Source organism: Notolabrus celidotus, chromosome 14 (genome assembly GCF_009762535.1).
Source record: "Notolabrus celidotus isolate fNotCel1 chromosome 14, fNotCel1.pri, whole genome shotgun sequence".
In the NCBI taxonomy this organism is placed as follows: Eukaryota; Metazoa; Chordata; class Actinopteri; order Labriformes; family Labridae; genus Notolabrus; species Notolabrus celidotus.
The window spans coordinates 31,820,515-31,840,755 of NC_048285.1; the positions used below are offsets into that span (position 1 = coordinate 31,820,515).

Sequence of the window (20,241 nt, forward strand, 5' to 3'; positions counted from 1 at the left end):
TATCAAAAGCAGCAGGTTAATTCATAACAGCACAGGAAACACAGACACATGCTCATAAAGGTAGGGTCATTTTCTGCAGACCAGCTAAATGAAGCAACATTAAATCACTTTGAGGGACAGCGGGGGGTCGCAAGTCTTTGGCACCTATATTTTGGGGGTGATATTAAACAAAGAAACAATAATAATAATAAACTGTACAAACAAAGAAGAAGATAAACATAAGAAAACAAGGTAAATAAACAAAGAGTGTATGTAAATAGAAAAAAGAGAGCATTCCTATTCGCCTTGGTGATGTTTAGAGGTTAACATGTATAGCATTTCAATATTTATTTTCATAATCATACGTAATCATAGAGGGCAGATTAATTGCACATCAAATACCAACATAGTCTCCTTCTCCTCCTTTTTAAGTATTTAATTTTCAAAATCTCCTTTATTTTGAAAATCTTAACCGGATGTAGTATGCAGTTCTCTCTCGCGCTTGACACCGGTAGCTGCTTCACTCCCTCCATTCATTTCATTCGCACACAGTCGCATCCTCGCAGCGAGCCCTCCTCCCCTCCTGTTCCTCTCCGCCTGGAAAGATGGCTGCTCCGGTGGTGGTGAGTAGCTCCGGCCCGGCGCTCTGCCCGAGCTTCGCGGAGGTCTGTTCGTTCCTGGAGCGGTACGGAGCGGCGCTGGATCTGCCCGAGATGACTTTCCCGCAGATGGAGAGGTATCTGCGGGACACCACGACAGGTGAGAGCTCGGTGTTCTGGGTGGCAGTGGGGCGAAGAAGTGGTGGAAAGCTGCGACACTTGAAACCGAAGGAGAAGGGGGTCCACCACCGCTACCACTACCACCATCAACACCATCATCATCATCATCATCCTCACTGGGAGGATGAGGAGGGTGGCTGTACAGTGTGTGTGGCCCGGTGGAGCAGCAGGGGAGTTTAGACCGTGTTTTTCTCCCAGGTGTTGGTCCCTGAAGCTGGAAGGGAAACATTGGAGGAGAGTCGTTAAACAGCGAAGCTACATTCTTCTGTTGGAGCTGAACTTAAAGAGAGCAGGGCTGTGTTCACAGGGGGGGCCGGGGGAGGGGGCCCCTACACATCTGATTGGCTCCCCCAAGTGCCACCACAAAATACTCAGCTGTGATTGGCTGCTGGAAATCAACTACTTGTATTGTGCTACAAAGGAAGCTAGCTGCTTTCTTTGTGTTTAAATTTCACTAATTTGTGCTAAAAATAATTAATTAAAACAAAAAATAGTTTTTTTATTTAATAAGACAAGAGAGTAGGGGAGGAGGCAAACTTCTGCACACTGTGATACTATCACAAATACATGTGTTAGCAAGTTTTGGTACTGAACCATGTAATAACTAGGGATGGGAATTACTCGAATTACCTAATGAACAACTACTCGAGTACTCATAATTATTATTATTATTTATTTTCACTGTAAACAAAAATAAATAAATAAAAGTCCATTTTGGTTATTAGCAGGCTAATCTTCTCCACATCAAGCTAGTATTTCTATGGTATGCAAGTTTAACGCCAGATATCTTGCACTGCACATTAACTTCATCGTTTTTTTTAAGTACTTCCAGACATCGCTTTTTTTTAACTGACATGTCGCAGGCGTCGCAGACTTGTGCTTTTGCTTTCGGTGAAATAAAATGTTCCTAGAGAGTTGCCGTAGCTGCTGTAAAACAGCCGGCTTGTACTAAAACTGAAGCCGTGGCTGGAGAAGTCATACGTTTATATCCTGTTAATTATTTTCCTACCTATATTCAGTTATGTGGAAACAAAAAGCACATGGTCACACATGTAACGCTGTATGAGTTCAAGTTGCCAGGCGCCAGGTACTCGAGTATTCGTACCCATCCCTAGTAATAACAAAGGTAGAGCGTGTGCAGGAGTGTGCTTTTTGAAGTTTTTAAGCTCTATAAATTGGACCTACATTGTCTTATTGAGTCCTATTGAAATCTAAGCTATGAAGATGTGTTGCCACTCTGTTTTAAAAACAAGTAAAAACAGGCAAAAATGAAGAAAAGTAAATATTAAAGGTAGATGTGATCAGTGGAGACAGAAAGGAGTTATTCCTTTGTGTGTGTTTGTGTGTACACAGTCTTCATCCCACCCCTGAATCTCTCAGCACCCCTGCTTGAGCCACCCCAGTCTTAAAGTGAGGACACGCCCCTGTAGCAGCCAAAACGGGGTTCACAATCAGTCCGGCTTGCCCAGTTAGAGTCAAGTGACAGGATATGGATCATATTGTGAAGGTTGATGTTGATGTGTTAACTGTTGGTGTTGGTGTGGGAGCCATGATGCAGCAGTGACCACACACACACACACAGCCAGCCTGCTAGCTCCGGAGGGTTGTCAGGTGTAATTTTTCACCGGCCTTGCCTCACATCGGACACAGATCCCCGACTCCCCTTGTTGTTGTGTTGATCATCTAATGTCGAGTTTATCCTCCTCTCTGTGTCTGTTTCACACAGCTATGAAAGCTTGGAGCCTGATGTTTGCTAAAAACACTGGATGTTATTTTTATTGGTAGAGAGGCTGTCAAGCCCGCACATGCGCGGTACGGACATTAGCTGCTGGCTAACTAGCTAGCACCGATGATTCTTTTAACTTTAATAAAAGAGGAATAATGAGCTTTATTGTTAATTCACTTCATTATATCCACATAATTAAATGTTTAGGAGTCCTTTCTGTCGTATTATGAGCTTTTTAAACCGTTTAAACTGGACTTTCCTTTATGCTACGAGCTAACCGTTATTTCTGTTAAGTTCAAACTTGTTCACAGATAATGAAGTTACACATTAAAGTAAATACTGCTCCTACAGACAGCTTTATTATTCCTGTGACACTTCAGAGCAGTGATTGATTCACAGAGTTCCCCTCGTCTGTATTCTGTGTTTGTGTTCATGTTGTGACCTGGAGGAAAATTCAATTTGATAACAAAAGCAAAGGAAGCTGGAATTTCCTACACTTTACTGGGCTCCAAAGCAGCCTCACAACAGACAGCATGTTGTGTCCCTTTCCCACCTGAATAAAATAACTTTATATGAACACATAAATCTCCAATATATAGATTATCTTTCCCAATGAGCCTCCTAAACAGAGGACTGGTACATCAGTAGTGCAGGAAACAAACACTGCAGCAGGTTAAATGTTTGTTGACACTTGATTTGTAGTGATTAATGTACTTTTAAGTTAATCTGTGTTGTGTTTAAAATCATCCTGTGTGTGTCTTCCAGTTCCCAAACCTCTCGTGGAGCTCCATGTGAAGCTGCTCAGAAAACTGGGGAGGTCTGTGACTACTGACCGCTGGGAGAAATATCTTGCTAAGGTGAGGGATCGCTGCACACACAAGTGCATCTCAATTAATTTGAGGATTATGAGAAAAAGTTAATTATATTTAAGAAAGTGAACATTTAGGTAATTCTAGCCTCATAACAGGTAAACTAAAATATTCCAAGCACCTTTCTTCATTAATTTAGAAAACTATGGCCTACAGCTCAAAGAATGTACAAATACAAATCTCAAAATATTAGAATATTTAAATTCAAGTTTGAATAAATCACTATTCAAACAGATAAACACCACAAATCTCTTAGTCTAGTTCAGAGCATGAAACCACAACCATGAAGAAGACTGCTGACTTGACAGTTGTCCAGAAGAAGATAACTGACCTCCACAAGGAGGGTAAACAACAGAAGGTCAAAACTTTGGAGAGCTTTAAAGGAGTGGACTGAGGCTGCTGTCAGGGCATGAAGAGCCACCACGCGCAGACGTCTCCAGGAAAGGGGATTCAGCTATCACATTCTTAATACCATCCACCCCTGAACCAGAGGCGACGTCAGACGAGTCTTTACTGGGAATTTCATTTAGAAATCAAGGTCCTAGAGTCTGGAGGCACAGTGGAGAGGAACAAAATCCAAGGTGTTTGAAGTCCAGAGTGAAGTTTCTGCAGTCCGTGATGGTTTGGGGTGCCATGTCATCTACTGGTGTTGGTCCTCTGGGTTTTATCAAGTCCAAAGGCAACACAGCGTCTACCAGGAGATTTTCGAGCACTTCACGCTTCATCTGCTGACAAGCTTTATGAAGATGCTGATTTCCTTTTCCAACAGGACTCCAAAACTTCTACCTAATGGTTTACTGACCCTGATTTTACAGAGCTTGATTGGCCAACCAGCTCACCTGACCTGAACCCCAGTAGCAAATCTGTGGGATATTTGTCAGGAAGAAGATGAGGAACACCTGACCCAAAAATACAGACAAGCTGAAGACCGCTCTTAAATCAATCTGGGCTTCAATAACATCTCAGAGTCACAGGCTTATCTCCCCCATGCCACATTGATGCAGTAATTCATGGTCAAGGAACCTCAACCAAGTATGGAGCATATAAATGAACAGAAGTTGGATTTTTTTGTGTGTTTTGAAATCCTGTTTTAATCAATCAGAGGAAATATTCTAATAATTTGAGATGCTGGATATCTGATTTTCATGAGCTATCATAGATACATAAAAACTAACTAGTAAGCAGTTATTGAACAAAACACAAACCCTTCAGGTGATACCTTCACAAAGACACCAGAAGTAAACACTAATATTGACATATCGGTGTCAGTGTAAAGTATAATTAGCTAAAACAAGAAGAACAGGATTATTTGTGTTTACTTTTGGCTGAGCTGTCTTTAAAAATGCTCCAGTTTAGGTTCTCAATGATCGTAGTTAGGAGTCAGGGTGAATCCTGCAGGGTGAGGGATTTCATGTTTCCCCAGACAGAAAAAGATGGGAAGCTAAATAACTTAACACATTTATTTCATACAAGCTTAGCATTGAAATTAACTTATTGTCTTCCCGTCCAAAAATCATCAAATCATTATAGTGGTGGAGATGCAGTCGATGCAGACACTTCATTTATCTGACACACGTGTAGAAATACTGAAAGGAGAGGTGACATATGAAAGAAGATTGAAGCATGGGGTCTGATCTGATTATTTCTGTTTGTCTTTGAAAGGTTTGCCAGGAATTGAACAACACCTGGGCATGGGAGCTGGAACAGAAGGGCTACCAGGAGATGTCCATGGAGTGCAAATCAAGCATCCTCAAAGTAAGACAGACCTTGTTTTACTTTGTGAAACATCTGCAGTAAATGCAACATCTGCATTAACCTCTCTTTGTACCCTCCTCTTCCTCTTTTACTCCTCCTCAGTATCTCTGCGAGTGTCAGTTCGATGACAACTTAAAGTTCAAGATGGTGATCAACGAGGAGGACCCAGAGAAGATGCGTCTGCAGCCCTTAGGTCGGGACCGGCAGGGTCTGATGTACTGGCTTCAGCTGGACCAGGAGCAGAACATCCGGCTGTACACAGAGGAGCAGGATGATCTGGATGGATCCACCTGGAAGTGCATCGTCAGGTAGTGACGCCCAAATATGTTGGACATTTCTGTCCCTGAGTGTAGAGAGCAACACATTCTATAGTTTTTATTTTGCTTTAATGTTGTGTACCTCGACTGAGACACTAATCCACACTGACTTTTCAGGACACGAAATGACCTTGCTGACGCTCTGGAGCTGCTGAAGTCGCAGCTTGATCCAAACCCGAATCAGGATCAGAACCAGGACCAGAACCAGGACCAGAACCAGACTGTAACCAGGAGTACCAGCCCCACAGACAAAGATGCAGGTATGTTGACCCCAGTGTCCAAACAGTGCTTATATCATTGATGGGAAAGTCATCAGTTGATTTAAAGGTTATTCGTGCACGAATAGGAGATACAGGAAGAATGTTTAACATAACATAGCGCTCAATGTCATCACACATGTAGCAGTTAAATGAATTATTTAGACCAGAATTCAACCCAAAGCACAAACAGATGGTCTGTGAGGTGTGCGTCTGCATGAAACCGAAGAGCCAGGAGAGTTTGAGACTGTTTGTGAGAGACTGTGTTTGTTTGTTGTCACGTCTTAGGCGATGAGGCTGTTCAGAGCACCAACCCAGAACCCTGCAAAGACACAGAAGAACACACTGGTAGTAAAAAGGATGATGCTGTGAATGAAGAGAAACCCCTGACACAAGGTACAGCGAGTAAAAAGAACTGCAGGTTGTCCAGCTGTTTCAAATAAACCTCCTTGATGACAGATGGCACATTTTATTTGATTCAAAGTTCCATGAAACTCTTATTTTACCACCGGATCTTCCCATTTTCTTAGCTGCTGTTTCTAGGAGTTAAAGTGTTGTTGTTTGTTTTGCAGTGGTAAAGCAGGAGCCCACACAGTCTCTGAAGCAGGAGAACACAGAAGCCGAGGTGAAAGAAGACAAGACGGACCAAAAAGCGCCTGTGTTTGATAACCGCGTGAGCACCATCACCACCGTCATTAAATCAGAATCCAGGGACGCTGAGGCTCCGAGAAACGCCGTGTCTGTGGTCATAACACCTGGAGCGCCTCTGACCAAACAGGAAGTGAACAAGGAGGAGGAAGCAGAGCGAGCAGTCGTCAGGAGCAGCCAGCAGGCGAAGATACCACTGAAGAAGAGGGAGCTGAAGCTAGCCGAGAGCTTCCACAGCAACCACCTTAACAACAGCAACAGTAGTAGTATTATTGTATGTAACCCCTCGGTGATACAGACCAAAGACAGTCACGGTAGAGAGGGGAAGTTACCCGACTCGTTAGCGCCGCCTGGAGGTCCGGCTGCCTCACAACTACAGCAGCAACAAGTGGTCACTGAGTCCAGGCAAGAGCTGACCAACGGCAGAACGTCTGTCCTCCTGCCACACAAAGAGGGACAGAACGGAGTCATAGGGGTCATAGGTCAAGTTGTAGGTCACGTAGGTGTAATCCGCAGCCCGTCAGAGCTTCACAGGGCGCCCTGTGCTGCTGAGCAACAGGAGCAGAACGGGCCAACTATGGACCACCAGGGCTTCAGAGCCGCGGAGGAGGGCCGGCAGTCAGTGCTAAGAAAGGGACCAGTTGAAGGAGAGACGGCAACAACAATCAGCAGTCCTCCTCCTCCTCATGTGCCGATGGAGGCGACCAAGCTGCCGTTGATTTTGTTAAAGTCTGATCAACTCCCAGGAAGTATCGAGGGAAAAGTTTGTTCTGTTCGTGTTCCCTCGCTTCCTGAGTCCACAGAGGCGCTCAGAAGACAGACGGCAGAAGGCAAGGATGAAAAAGTGACAGAGGAGCCGTCAGAGAGGGGGGTGAAAACTGTGCCTCAGCAGAAAGATGATGGCCTGGATGAGACGGACAGTGGAGCGAGAAAAGTGTCCGAGTGCTCCGCGGCAGAAGAAGGAATTACAGCTGACCAGGAAAAAAATAAAAGCACTTTAGGAAAGTTGCAGACGGAGTCAGAGAGTACGGCTCCACCTCTAAAAGTAGACCAGCAGGATAAAAAGGACCAGGAAGAGGCCGTCAACGGAGCGGTGGCAGCCCCGTGTAAGGGGAAGGACACTAAGCCTGGAACCGAGCAGAAGCAGGGTCCCCTCGAGGAGGCCTCCTCTGAGCTCCAGAAAGAAGGAATCAGGTTGAAGATCAAGATTCCTCCCCATCGGAGAAACAAGATGAGGGGGAAAGGAGTGAAGGAGGAGCAGAAAGAGAAGGAGCAGGAGGAAGGGGAGCAGGAGGAAGGGAGGTCACTGAGGAGGTCTGCACGGATTTGTAGGTATGTGGACAATCAAGCTTTTAAAACTATTGGATCAGAATATAAACGTTGTGTTTGTCCTGCTCCTCTGTGATCTCACCTGCTTTGATTTTGATATTAAATTCAGACCTGTCTACCTTTTTTCTTTAAGATCATCTGCTTTGCCAAACTGCAGGCCGAGCTCGAAGGCGGCCGAGAGCCAGAGTAAGAAACCTGAAAAAAAAAAGGCAAAGCCGACCAGAGCAAGGGAAGAAGAAGAGGGGGAGGAAGAAGAGGAAGATGATGAAGAGGGCAAAGGCTTATCTGCTAAAAAAGACATAAAAACAGAACCTGTTGGTCCAATTAGGAAACAACGGGTAATTAGTTTCTAAATGTGTGTCCTCGGAGAGCGAACACGTAAACATAGACTGTGTGTTTGTTTTACCGCTCTGACTTTCATGTCCGTCATTTCACTCTCTGTCTCCGGTGGCTTCTCAGGGTAAACGGAGGCATCGGCGCCCCAGGTGGTCCAACATTCGTTTGAAGAGACGCAAACTGAACGAGGGAGGGGAGGTGGAGGACAGAGGGAGGAAACGAGGGGAGGAAGAGAGCGAAGGAGCGAGTGACTCAGGGGAGTCATGTAAATCAGAACAGATTCCCATGGAGGATGCCTGCAGTCACTGCGGCCTGCCCAACCACCCCGAACTGGTGAGAGAGGAGCGTGTGATGTTGACGCTGTTGTGTACTGCCAAGCCGTGAGCACAGTTAGTGTTAGAAATGAGGTTTTTCACTCACTTTGCACTTTCACTTTGGAAGTTTAAACTACTTTTATTGTGCTGTTTGGATCGTAAAGACATCTTTATTATAGTTTTATCAATAAATCTGAACTTCTCTTGCTGTCTTTTGATAGTGCAGTTAAAGTATAAACAACAAAGACTGATTTACGATGCACAGAGAAGAACATGCAGCACATGTCAGGAGCTGCACCAGTCGAGTTAACAGAGCTGTCATCACTACAGATTTAAAGAATGATGGTCACAATTTATGCTCGAGACAGAACTTGAAACCAATTATTAAGGCTGTTTGAGTCTTCTGATTTAAAGTGGAAATGGTGCATCTGTGGTTATGTCACAGCTGGAGTTTTAAATGTGTTGTTTCTTTGTGTGTGTGTGTATCTGCAGATCCTGCTGTGTGACTCTTGTGACAACGGATACCACACCGCGTGTCTGCGGCCGCCGCTCATGTTGATTCCAGATGGAGAGTGGTTCTGTCCCCCCTGCCAGCATGTAAGCTGTGTGTGTGTGTGTGTGTGTGTGTGTGTGTGTGTGTGTGTGTGTGTGTGTGTGTGTGTGGTGTGTGTGTGTGTGTGTGTGTGTGTGTGTGTGTGTGTGTGTGTGTGTGTGTGTGTGTGTGTGTGTGTGTGTGAGAGAGAGACAGAAGGATGGACACAGAGACGAGGACATTAAATCTAATAAGATCAATCCATCTTTATTTGTATAGCGCCAAATCACAACAAACGTTATATCAAGAAGCTTTTACAAACAGAGCAGGTCTAGACCACTCTATGTCACATTATGAACAGAGACTCAACACCAAGACAGGATGAGAGTCAGTCTGACCCCACCTTAATCCACCATGAGTATTGCACCTCACAGTATTTAGCCAGTTACAGCAGCGAGGAAAGACTTCCTTTAACAGGCAGAAACCTCCAGCAGGACCAGACTCATGTTAGACACACATCTGCTGAGACCGAGTTGGGTCTGAAATCTAAATCCTGCTTTACAGATGATAGTGATCGATGAGTTAGGAGGCCTTATGTTTATGTTTGATTATCTGGATCATGGCTGCAAGCTGGCGGACCTCAGCAGGCAGCAAGATTCTCTTTTCAAGATGCAGCCATTGCTATTTTAAAAGTTTTAAAAGCTAATCTGTATCAAAAACAAGAGAACATTCAGATCTAAAGATAATCTGATTTAAACACTCTCTTCGTGTCTCTCCTGTAGCTCTGATGAGGGACATATTCTCACCTCGTCCTACAGTGGCGAGGAAAAACTTCCTTCTAACAGGCAGAAACCTCGAGCAGAACCAGACTCATGTTAGACACACATCTGCTGAGACCGAGTTGGGTCTGGAAAGAGGGATAGAGGAGAATAAGAGAGAGAGGGAGCAATAAGACAGTAGAATGTGTTTATGTTTGAGTGATGAAACTCCTCCTGATGTTAAAAGGATTTATTTAAAGCAGCGATTAACACAGCTTCTAAAGTTGTCACTGATTCAAGGGAGTCTATGAAAAATCATCTTACTCAGTTGGGTTTGTTGTCTCTAAGGATCACATGTTTAGGTCTTCTTCAGTTTTGTGACTTACAGCTGATACTTGTTGTAAACATGCACTTTAAAAGTCTCAGAAACGTGTCGATTAGGAGTGAGCCCGACTAAGGATTTGCTTAGTCGAATCTGATTCATCAGATTTATCCCATAGTCGACGAATAGTGGAATGTTTGTTGTTTTTCCTTATTGACCCAAAGTCTGCATGATGGTGACCGCATGACAATATTACACATAACCCTTTACAATTAAGAGACTCATAGCTTAAAGTAAAAGGGACAACAGAATATTATGAGTATAAAACTTAGATTTTTTAAATCTATATTGTAAAAACAACGAGGTGATGAAGGAGAGAAAACTCAAATAAGACCACCATCAGTTAAACATGGAACAACGCTCCACTATAGAGAAAGGAATCAGGAGATATTTAAACAGTGTTCACACAGCAGAGAGCAGCACTGCAGAGGGTAGTCTTGTCCAACTTAAGACTAAACATGTTTATAATGTTCAAAATCAAACCTGAACCAGCTAAAGGGTTTTTAAATCTCTTAACAGAACCTTTTAAAACAGTCTTTCATCTCGTCTTTGTCCGCTTGAGTCTTTTCAAACTGTACGTGAGGAAAACCATCGTGTGTACGGGCAGAAGTGCGCTCCTGTCTTTGTTGACTGTAAATCCTGTCTTTGAGAATATCCTCTCTGATGGTGTGGAGGTGGATGGGATGCTGTGGATTGTTTTTGAGGCTTCAGACAGCTTTGGGTATCCCTCCTGGTTCTTTTGGCCCCGTACAGTTTTTGTGTGGTCCGGTAATCCTTGATCTCACAGCCCTCTTCATGAAGCTGCTCCTCATCTTCATCACTAGTTTTTAGGATCAACTGAAGTTTTATTTCCTGACATTTTGAGCTGCCATGAACGTAGAAAGATTTAAAGACCAGCTGAGGTACGTCTGCTCCACAGCTCCCGCTAAATGGGAGAGTCCACCTTTAATTACCAGGGAAGATTTAATTACCACTTTAAGGAGATTTAACACTTCAAGAGCTGTTCTCAGAATTACATTCAATAAGTCTATATTTATATTAAAACAGGATATATGAGACACTATTTTTATGGGAAACAGGAAAATAATGTAAAATTAGACATTGAGCACCCCCATGGTTTGAATGGAATGATCCACATTTCATATGCAAATATTCGACTATGAGATTGGCAGTCGACTAAGGCTCGTTAGAACCAATCGTCCAATATTCCACTATTTGGGGTCACCCCTAGTGTCGATAACAGGTTTTTGGTGTTTGGTTTTTCAGAAGCAGCTGTGTGAGAAACTGGAGGAGCACCTGCTGAATCTGGACAGCGCTCTGAAGAAAAGAGAGAGAGCTGAGAGGAGGTAAAAACACACACACACACAATGATCAACCTTAAAACAATCTCTCTGTGACTGAATGATGTGGATTCTGATCCTCTTCTCCCCCCGTCCGTCCAGGAGGGAGCGGCTGGTTTACGTGGGGATCAGTGTGGAAAACATCATTCCTGTGAGTAAATCACAAAGTGGGACTCTCTTAAGATCTCCTCCCCCCCTACACTAACTGCTTCATTATAACTCCTGTCAGTTTAAACTCACGGGCCTCCCATCGTTTTTTTTTTGTTTCAATGTCATACAAAACCAAACATCAGCTCAGCAGGATGGTCAGCACAAAACTAACAGTTTGGCAATCTTACTTTGTTCAGTCAATTAAACCCAACCTTGATGTGGTTTCCGTCTGGTAGAGTTTAAAGAGTGAGTGTTTGTTTTTTGCTCCACGTTGAGAGAAATGTTTTGACTGTTCAGGCGGGAGACGAGGAGGAGGAAGAGGAGAAGTCGGCGAAGAAGAAAGATCCCAAAAAGAGCAAAAATCTGGGGAGGAGGTCGACCAGGACCAGGAAGCACATCAGCTACAGGTGTGTGGTTTCTAGCTTACAGAGTAATACAGGATGACTTCTACCATTTAGAGTGTGAGGGAAATGTTGCATACATCTAAACTGTGTCTGTTTGTGATGCAGGTTTGATGACTTTGACGATGCGATTGATGAGGCTATCGAGGAGGACATCGGGGAAATATGTAGCGGTGAGTGAAGGTTCAAATATGAAGAGATCTTAGAATAAGAAGTATCTGAAGTTTTGGGTGTCAGGAAGGAAAAGACAACATTCATGTTTGCTCAGTGTGGCTGTTATTGTTGTTTTCATGTTACAGCTCCAGTCTTAGATTTCCAAATCATCTGAGTAACTCTCTGACTTTGACTTTTTGAAGGAGGAGCAGGACGAGGGAGACCCATCACTACTATCCTGTCAACAGAGGGGAAGGAGAGCCAGCGACCGCTCAGAGGCCAGGCTCTGTCTGCCAGGAACAGGAAGAGACGCCGGCTGAATGACCTGGAGAGTGACAGCACTGCGGTGGAGAGTGAAGACGAGTTCTTGATCAGTAACAGGTAACACACACACACTTAATACTTTCTTTCTCTCTCTTTCTGTCTCTTTAAAACCTCCTTTGCTTCAATCCGTCTAACTTTTATCTCACTCTTCCCCTGTAGCTCGGAGGACGAGGATTTCGGTGCGTCAGGTGGAGAAGAAGAAGAGGAAGAGGAAGATATGGGTAGTGATGCAGGCAGCCTGGAAAGCGGGACCCGGCCCAGACGGGGGCCGAAAAGTGTTCCCAAACACCGACTGATCAAGAGCCAACGCAGGGGCAGGAAACGGCTGAGACGACGGCGGAGACGTTCCTCTGAGGAAGAGGAGGAGGAGAGCGATGAAGAAAGTGAGTGGATGCCACGCTGCTAAACAAATGCTGAGTTGATAGATTCGCTGTGTGTGTGCCCTCAAGTTTCCAGATCTCAAAGTAACGCCTTCAAAATGTTTCTGTTCTACCGGCTGCCTAAATCTAAAACAACATGGACGTTCAAAGTAGTTCTCTGTGAGATTCACCGTCTCTCTCTCCTCTTCCCTCCAGACTCAGATCAGTACAGCGACATGACTGACAGCAATGAGGAGAAAAAGAGGCGGGGTCTCCGGCGGGGCCAACGCCAGCAGGTCAACTACCGCGAGACATCTGAGTCATCAGACAACTCCCGGACCTCCACCACCAGAGTGAAGGTTAAACCCCGAGGCAGACCACGCAAAGAGCATCTCTCCAGCGACTACAGCGATGGTCAGTGACCGCTGAACAGTATTTACATCTTAGAGAGAAGCAAACAGAAGAGGTTTCACACTGATCCTTCACCGCCATGTCAATCAATCAATCTTTATTTATATAATCACAACAAACAATATCTGAAGCCTCTTTCCAAACAGAGTCTAGACCGTACTCTATGTTCTATTATCAACAAAGACCCAACATCAAGACCGGATCAGATCCAGTCCCATCTTCCAGACAGGACTCAGTCTGATCTCATCTTAATCCACCATGAGCAGAGCACTTTGCAGCATTTAGCAAGTTACAGTGGCAAGGACAAACTTCCTTTAACAGGCAGAAACCTCCAGCAGGACCAGACTCATGTTAGACACACATCTGCTGAGACCGTGTTGGGGGTTGTTCAGATGGAGGATGTGTAAAAGCAGCAGAAAACAGACCAGATTTCTTAGTTGTTACACAATTTCACAAACATTTAAGCCCCTGTCACACATGCACACAACTTTATCCAGGGTACAGCTTCCCCTCACTGAAACCATGCAGAGTATGCATGAACAGAAAGTAGCTGCGACCAGAACATGTGATTTTATGATAGAGGCTTCATTTTGAGACTGATACCTGCACAAAGTCACAGACAGTGAAGCTTCTGGCATCATAATAATTCACCTGCACCCATATTTGCACAAATTAATAATAATAGTAATAATAATATATATTTATTTATAGAGTGCTTTCAATCAAAGTGCTTTACAAAGCTTAAAAACAAATAACAAACAGAGACACACCATAAGAAACATCAGCAGTAAACAGGTGGGTCTTCAGCTTTGCTTTAAATGCATCAATGGAACATGATAATCTAATGTGGACAGGGAGACTGTTCCTTAGAGCGGGTGCACGGAATGAAAAGGCCCGCACACCAATAGTCTTTTTTCGGACCTTAGGGACACTAAGAAGACCAGTTCCCTGAGAGCGAATTGCCCGAGCAGGCACATATGGATCCACCAGGTCTGTGAGATAAGAGGGTGCAGACTCAGAGCCATTTACAATTTTAAAAGTCAACAGTAACACTTTAAAATCTGCTCTGCAGTGAAGAGAGGAGAGCACTGGAGTTATGTCCTCATACCTGTTTGACCCGGTCAGAAGGCGAGCTCCTGCATTCTGCATCATCTGCAGACCTCGCAGACTCTTCTTGGGCAGACCTGACAAAAGAACATTGTAATAGTCCAACCTGGATGAAAGTGCATGAATAAAAGCATGAATGAGCTTGTTACTCTTAAGACAAGGTTCAGTCAGGTGCATTGTGGGTGCATTATTATCTTTAAGCAACAGATCAAACACTGACCTGAGGAAACCTTGTCTTAAGGAAACAGTGAAGTTGTTCTGCTGTTAAAGGTGAATCATTCAGACGACAAGAGGCCTGGGGTGCTCTGAACTCCTCTACCCAACACATCCTCATCAGGAAGCAGGCACTACAAGTCGATCTGATTTAGGAGAGTGATCTCAATGCACCTTCCCACTTTAGGACAGCTTCATATTTTAGATAGAGCACAAAGACTGTGTTTATTTAAGTGCAGCAGTTGTGAAGGAAACATGAAATGGTTTTAAAGTGTAACTGGTAACTGGTAAGGACCCCAGTGATGAACACATTGATAAATAGTGGTAACAGGATCTGTGCCGGTTACTGATGTTGATGACTCTCATTGTGTTAGTTCAGGAAGTGATGTTATCGCCTCAGCTCTGAGACTAAAGAGAGAGAGAAGATAACATCTTAACAATGTCGCAGAAACTCAATAACACAATGAATCCACCCATTAAACCCTCCACCTCTCTTTGTCTCTTAGTGTCGGGTTCTTCCAAAGAGTCTGAGGAGGAGGAAGACTACGAGGACGAAGACGACGACGACCAGAGGAGGAGAGCGAACAGGAGGAGAAGAGAGGAGGAAGGCCTGCGGAGAAACAGGACGCGAGGAAAGAAGAGGAGATACGAAGACGACGAGAAGGAGCGCGACAGAGAGAGAGGGAGGCGGCTGAAAAGGAAGCGGTTGGAGAAGGAGGACACAGACAGACGGAGGAGGTTAAAAAGGACTGATGAGGAAGAGGAGGATCCGGAGAAGATGGGCAGAGGTAAGAGGAGAGAGATCCTGATACAGAAGAGACGCCAACGGCTCGCTCAGATGCTGAAGAAACGGCGGCCTTCCACGGAGGAAGACGACGACGACGAGTCGGAGGATTCCGAGTCTTCATCAGAAGAAGATCGCCCAATCCGCAAAAGACTCAACCGCATTGACTCTGACGATGACGAAGAAGGAGAAGAAGAAGAGGAGGAGGAGGAAGAAGAGGAGGAGGGGAGACAGAAGATGAAGAGGTCATCAGCGGGGGAGAGGAGGGCAGAAAACAAAAATGACAGTGACGCTCAGGAAAAGGGGAGGGGCCGGAGCCTGTCCCCGTCAAACGAACATCGGACCTCCAGAGGCCCGGCCAAGCCCGGGACTGGAGGTCCTGCTGTGCCCAGGGACAGTGCAGCACCAGGCAGGCAGGGCAAACACAACGGCCCCCTACATCCGGAGGGGAAGGAGGAGGATGATGAAGAGGAGGAAGAAGAGGGGGAGGAAGAGGAGGAGGAGGGTCAGACAGACTCATTAAACTCTGTCCAGAACAGTCCTCAGTCATGATGGCTGTGTTTGTGTGAGTAACGCTTGCTTCTTCGTTTCTGTTTTTCTTTTTACTGTCAGGCCTTTTCAAAACCTAAAGAACCGCTCTTCCTCCCCCTGTCTTGCTTCTCTTCCTCGCCGTCGTATCGTGGTAGAGTGCTCTCCACCATCGCAAAACACAAACTCATCATGACTGACACTCATCGTCACCTTTTGGCAGAACGGACCAAAAGCAGCATCACAAACCAGGACTTGTCGGCACGTCATGTTTCTGTGGACGCACTCGCACAGCCGGAGTTTAACCTGACAGTTTTTGTTTCCTGAACTCTGGAGTCACGGCCGTCTGTCCGTCTGTGTGACTGACGGGTCCGTGTGGCTGGATCAGTTCAGATTCACCCAGTTTAAGGCCTGATGGAGCGGGCACAGGAGTCTGTATGTAGTGAACCTCATAATAAAGCACTTCGTCATTCTCATAGCACTTAAAAACCCACGGCAGAGGAGACTGTCAGAGTCCACCTGAACACTGCGGAGCATGTGATCCTGATGTTAGGGAGGCCAGACGTGATTCTCAGAACAACAAGAAAACCACTCGAAGCATCGTCCCACTTACTTTTAGACATTTACATCAAAACACAAGATGTAGGCTCTGATTTTAGATCATGATACAACAAATTAAATGCTCACATTATCAGGAGGAAGTACTTCAAGGAATTAAAATAAACATTTGAAGGTTTAAAGTTTAAATTAAAAGATAGTAACTGACAGGGTGTAGCCTTTTTTTACTGTTTCAAGCATTTTATAGAGAAAACACGAAGTCTGATAAAAGAAGAATAAACCAGAGATTACGTCTTGATGAAAGTCTGTAATATTTCAGTACTATAATATAAATTTGTGACGCTTACAAATCATTTTAATGAGCATTTTCTTGCTCCAAACTTGAACAGTGAAATCCTCCAACTTGTTTTAAGGTACAAAAATTGACTTAACTGTTTCATAACTTTACATCAAAGTTTGAAGCATTTATCAGAGGTTAGGAACTGACACCAAGCTGCAAAGGAAGCGGCACCTTTGTTCACTTCATTTCAAGAAAGAAAGAAAGACAGAAGGGATGTTCCCAAGCGACTAATTTCCCAGACGGTTAATCTGGAATTTAATCACATTCAGAAACTCTCAGAAAACAGTCAAAACTTACCACAGAGCTTAACTCTGCTCAAAAACACACTGTGTGTAACCTATTGGGTGTTTCAACAGATTAAATGTAAGGCTTATTTCAACACAGCTGAAAAGAGAGGTGCTTTAATAACACGTCACGTTAAAACGTGTAAAATATGACCAATAATATTAAAATAAAAGACGACAATTCACACTGAAATGAAAAATCAAGAAACTTCTCATCAAAACGGACCTTTTTTTTATAATTAGTAATTTTATTGAGTTTTTTCTTTTTTTTAAACAAGGATAATGAACATCAAAGACAGCAAATAAAATAGACAACATCAATAAAATAAGTAAAAATGCAAATAAATGTAACAAAACAGAACAAATAAAAATAATAATAATAAATAAATACAAAATAAAATAAAATAGGTTGGCAGGACAAAGTGGGCATTTACATTTACATTTCCATATTAAGGGTAATTACTGTACATTCTTCACAGGGTAATGTTGCTCCCCCTAATCTTAAAGTCACTGAAGATATCCCGTTGTTCTTTAATCATATTGTTTCTGGAGTTTAATTTCCCTAACATCTTCTCACATGCAGCAATTCCTGTCATCTGCAACTAGGCCTTTTATGTGGTTAAATAATGGCGTGTTGTTGTGAACCAGCTTTAAACAGCAAGCACACACACACACACACACACACACACTGTATTTACTCGACTGTTGAAATATGTTGTTATCATGAGCCTTAGTTTATAAAAATATTAATAATTCATTAACAAACTCGTACATCTGGCAGAGTAGTGAACAGTTTAATCGACTACACTTGTGCCACATTTCCAACGGCCATACTCGGTGTCACAGTCCCAGCAGCCGTTGCTAGTTCGACTTCCGCCCGTTAGCATGTCGGTCTTCCCCCACTCTTTACTCCCACATTTCCGGTCTCTTTTCAGCTTTTCTATCCAATAAAAAGCCCAAAAATACAACTTTAAAGAACATTTGTCCTCTACATGCAGCCTCAGGAGCCTTCCCCGTGTTCTCAGTGTTTAGAATATTTCATTTCCTGATCTTCTTCATTTGATTTTAATATCTGAACGAGGACCTGAGTATCATCCACCAGGGACGTGTGTATCCACAGTGTTTGGTTTCTGACTCTCGCCTCTGTCGGTGGGATCATGTTTGCTGTACATACTCTGCCTGTACGCTGTTCCTTGTAATATAATAGATGTTCTGTTCTCTTAGTCCTATTGTAAAATATAGTGTTATATTTTCTATATGAAGGAGAGGAGGAGAGATGCTGCTGTGAGTGATGTGTGGAGCGATAAGGTTTCAAACTGCGAGTTCATCAGCGGTGTGCTTTTTCTTCAAGACTCTGCCGGCCGTTGATTTGTGTGAATTAAGATTACCGAGGAGGAGCCCGTCACAAAGTCTCAAAGAGCTGAGTCCTGCTCACTGTCAGCCCGGTGTGGAACACATTTTAAAGGTTTTTAACTCTTTGTGTCCCTGAAGGGGACCCCAGGTGTTTTTAAGAAGGAACAAAGCTTTATTTTTGATTGAGCCTCAGGTGCTCACCAATCAAACTACAATGTTACTGTGTTTTTCTCTACCAGCCACCTCAGCTTCTGAATAACACGTGTATATATCTGTTTTATCTGTGGCAGGTCAACTGTAGGGTGTAGACAGACGTTTGTCTCCGTGTGGGGTAAAAAAAAGGAAGAATTCAAACAGTCAGATCACTGTTCAGGCTTCACGTGAGTTTCATCCTGCTGACCGGCTCCCCAAACTCAGACCCGAGTACTCCAAGTCTCCATCCATCATTCATCGTTACATTTCCTCGTACTCACAGGAAAGAGTGAGAATAACTTCAGAGTGAGAGTCTACTCTTCTCTCTCAGAGGAGTCACCCCTCTTGTGTTTCTGGACCTCCATCATGAAGGGTGTACGACTTAGATTATTAAGGAATATTATAAAAACGCTTCCTCTCTTTGAGTTTGAGTTAAGACAGCTCTAACAAATCTCTCATGTTTGATTCTCTGATTTCAAAACCACCTGATTTTTAAGAAACCCCAGTGACAACAAAAACAGAAGCAGCCCGCTCAGGTCAACCAACAACATTTCAAGTGTGACGACAAAATGAGTCAGCCTTCAACCAAGTTACAAACTCACTTTTCTTCTCTTCTTTTTTTAACCTTGAACCTCTCCAGACACACACGAGTTACATTTCACTGCTTTTTTTTATTCCTTTGTTTTTTTATTATCATGTCTCAGTTTGAAGCGTCACATAGGAAACCGTCTTTAGAGTCACACTGATCAAGTTAAAGTGTATATTCACATTTATGGACGATGCATCTGCTGCTGACAGAAAAATAAAATGCCCGAACTGTTTAAAATGTGGACAAAAAAGTGAAAATGAAGCTGTACATAAAGAGAACTGTCAGAAGAGACGGCGTTTATTTTTTCTACTTTCATTCCTTTTTTCAAATTTGATGAATTGTGAGCTTGTAGTGAGTCGGACACTGTGTTTGCTGCCTGTATGTACAAACTGTAAATGATCGACCACACAGTCAGACCTTTTCTGTAGCCAAGTAATTAGATTGTGATCTGACAGTTATCCACACAGACTATAGAAACATGATAATCACTCTGTAATGCTAGTTTGAGTATAAATCGTTTCAGTCCTTAGAAAACCGCCGGTTGATTCTGACTCTGCTCTCACCCAGAACGACAATGTGGGTTTTCGTGGCATTAACTGAAACCGCTGGATGTTACCGCCGGCGTCTTTCAGGTACTTTCCGTCAATGATCAGGTTTCATACGACTCCTTTATAAAACAATCAGACTCATTAGATAAGGAGTCTCTCAGCTGGAAAATCCCTTCAGTGCTGAGCTGCAGGGCCGACGTGTTGATCATCAAAGTAATGATTCATTTCTGAGCTCCACTAAAAGTCTCAATCTGAACTCTACTCTTTTCAGATCCACCCTGTTTCACTCACACACTCGGTTTTTATCAGAGGAATCTGTCTTTTGAGAAACTCTCTTTAGTGTTACATGAGCCCCACATGTGTAGCTGTAAAGGAAGATTCATGTGTTCATGGCAGCAGCCTGAAAGCATCCCCTGCAGCTGATGAGCATCAATCTTTGCAGATTCTGTTGGTTTCTAATGTTTAAACTCTGGATTCAAACAGACCACTGGACGTGAGTGTGGCTCCTCTCATTTCTCTGTTGTACTGTTACTGTAGTATCGCTGTAACAAATGTTTTCTAAGTTATTAAACCGACATCCCAGGCATCTCCTCAAAACACACCGTGTCTGTGCTTCTTTTAACTCA

At 43.7% G+C, this 20,241-nt stretch overlaps 1 protein-coding gene across 4 annotated transcripts; it reads left to right on the plus strand.

Annotated features, from left to right (window-relative positions):
* The first annotated feature begins 459 nt into the window (after positions 1-459).
* Positions 460-20,212, plus strand: rsf1a (remodeling and spacing factor 1a). 4 transcript variants are annotated; one of them, XR_004633906.1, is made up of 20 exons: positions 460-738; positions 3,250-3,341; positions 5,016-5,108; positions 5,211-5,416; positions 5,543-5,685; positions 5,971-6,078; positions 6,255-7,662; positions 7,793-7,997; positions 8,119-8,328; positions 8,802-8,906; positions 11,248-11,327; positions 11,424-11,472; positions 11,769-11,878; positions 11,981-12,045; positions 12,229-12,406; positions 12,509-12,732; positions 12,925-13,122; positions 14,946-16,186; positions 18,197-18,398; positions 18,577-20,212. XR_004633906.1 is itself a non-coding variant. In XM_034701740.1 (19 exons), exons 1-18 carry the CDS (start codon positions 585-587, stop codon positions 15,773-15,775), a joined length of 4,458 nt encoding a protein of 1,485 aa, XP_034557631.1. In that variant the 5' UTR covers positions 460-584; the 3' UTR covers positions 15,776-15,788; positions 18,577-20,212. The 4 variants fall into 4 exon arrangements, 2 of the variants coding, with proteins under 2 accessions (XP_034557631.1, XP_034557630.1); XR_004633905.1 differs by having other exon boundaries at positions 18,197-20,212; XM_034701740.1 differs by lacking the exon at positions 18,197-18,398 and having other exon boundaries at positions 14,946-15,788.
* Positions 20,213-20,241: the final 29 nt, after the last annotated feature.

Bases quoted from the DNA above. Each gene is read 5' to 3' on its own strand.
- rsf1a (XM_034701739.1), top strand. From the start codon at position 585: ATGGCTGCTCCGGTGGTGGTGAGTAGCTCCGGCCCGGCGCTCTGCCCG. The intron at 7,998-8,118 runs GTAATTAGTTTC...GTGGCTTCTCAG, and splicing joins GTCCAATTAGGAAACAACGG to GGTAAACGGAGGCATCGGCG. The intron at 11,473-11,768 runs GTGAGTAAATCA...TTGACTGTTCAG, and splicing joins GTGTGGAAAACATCATTCCT to GCGGGAGACGAGGAGGAGGA.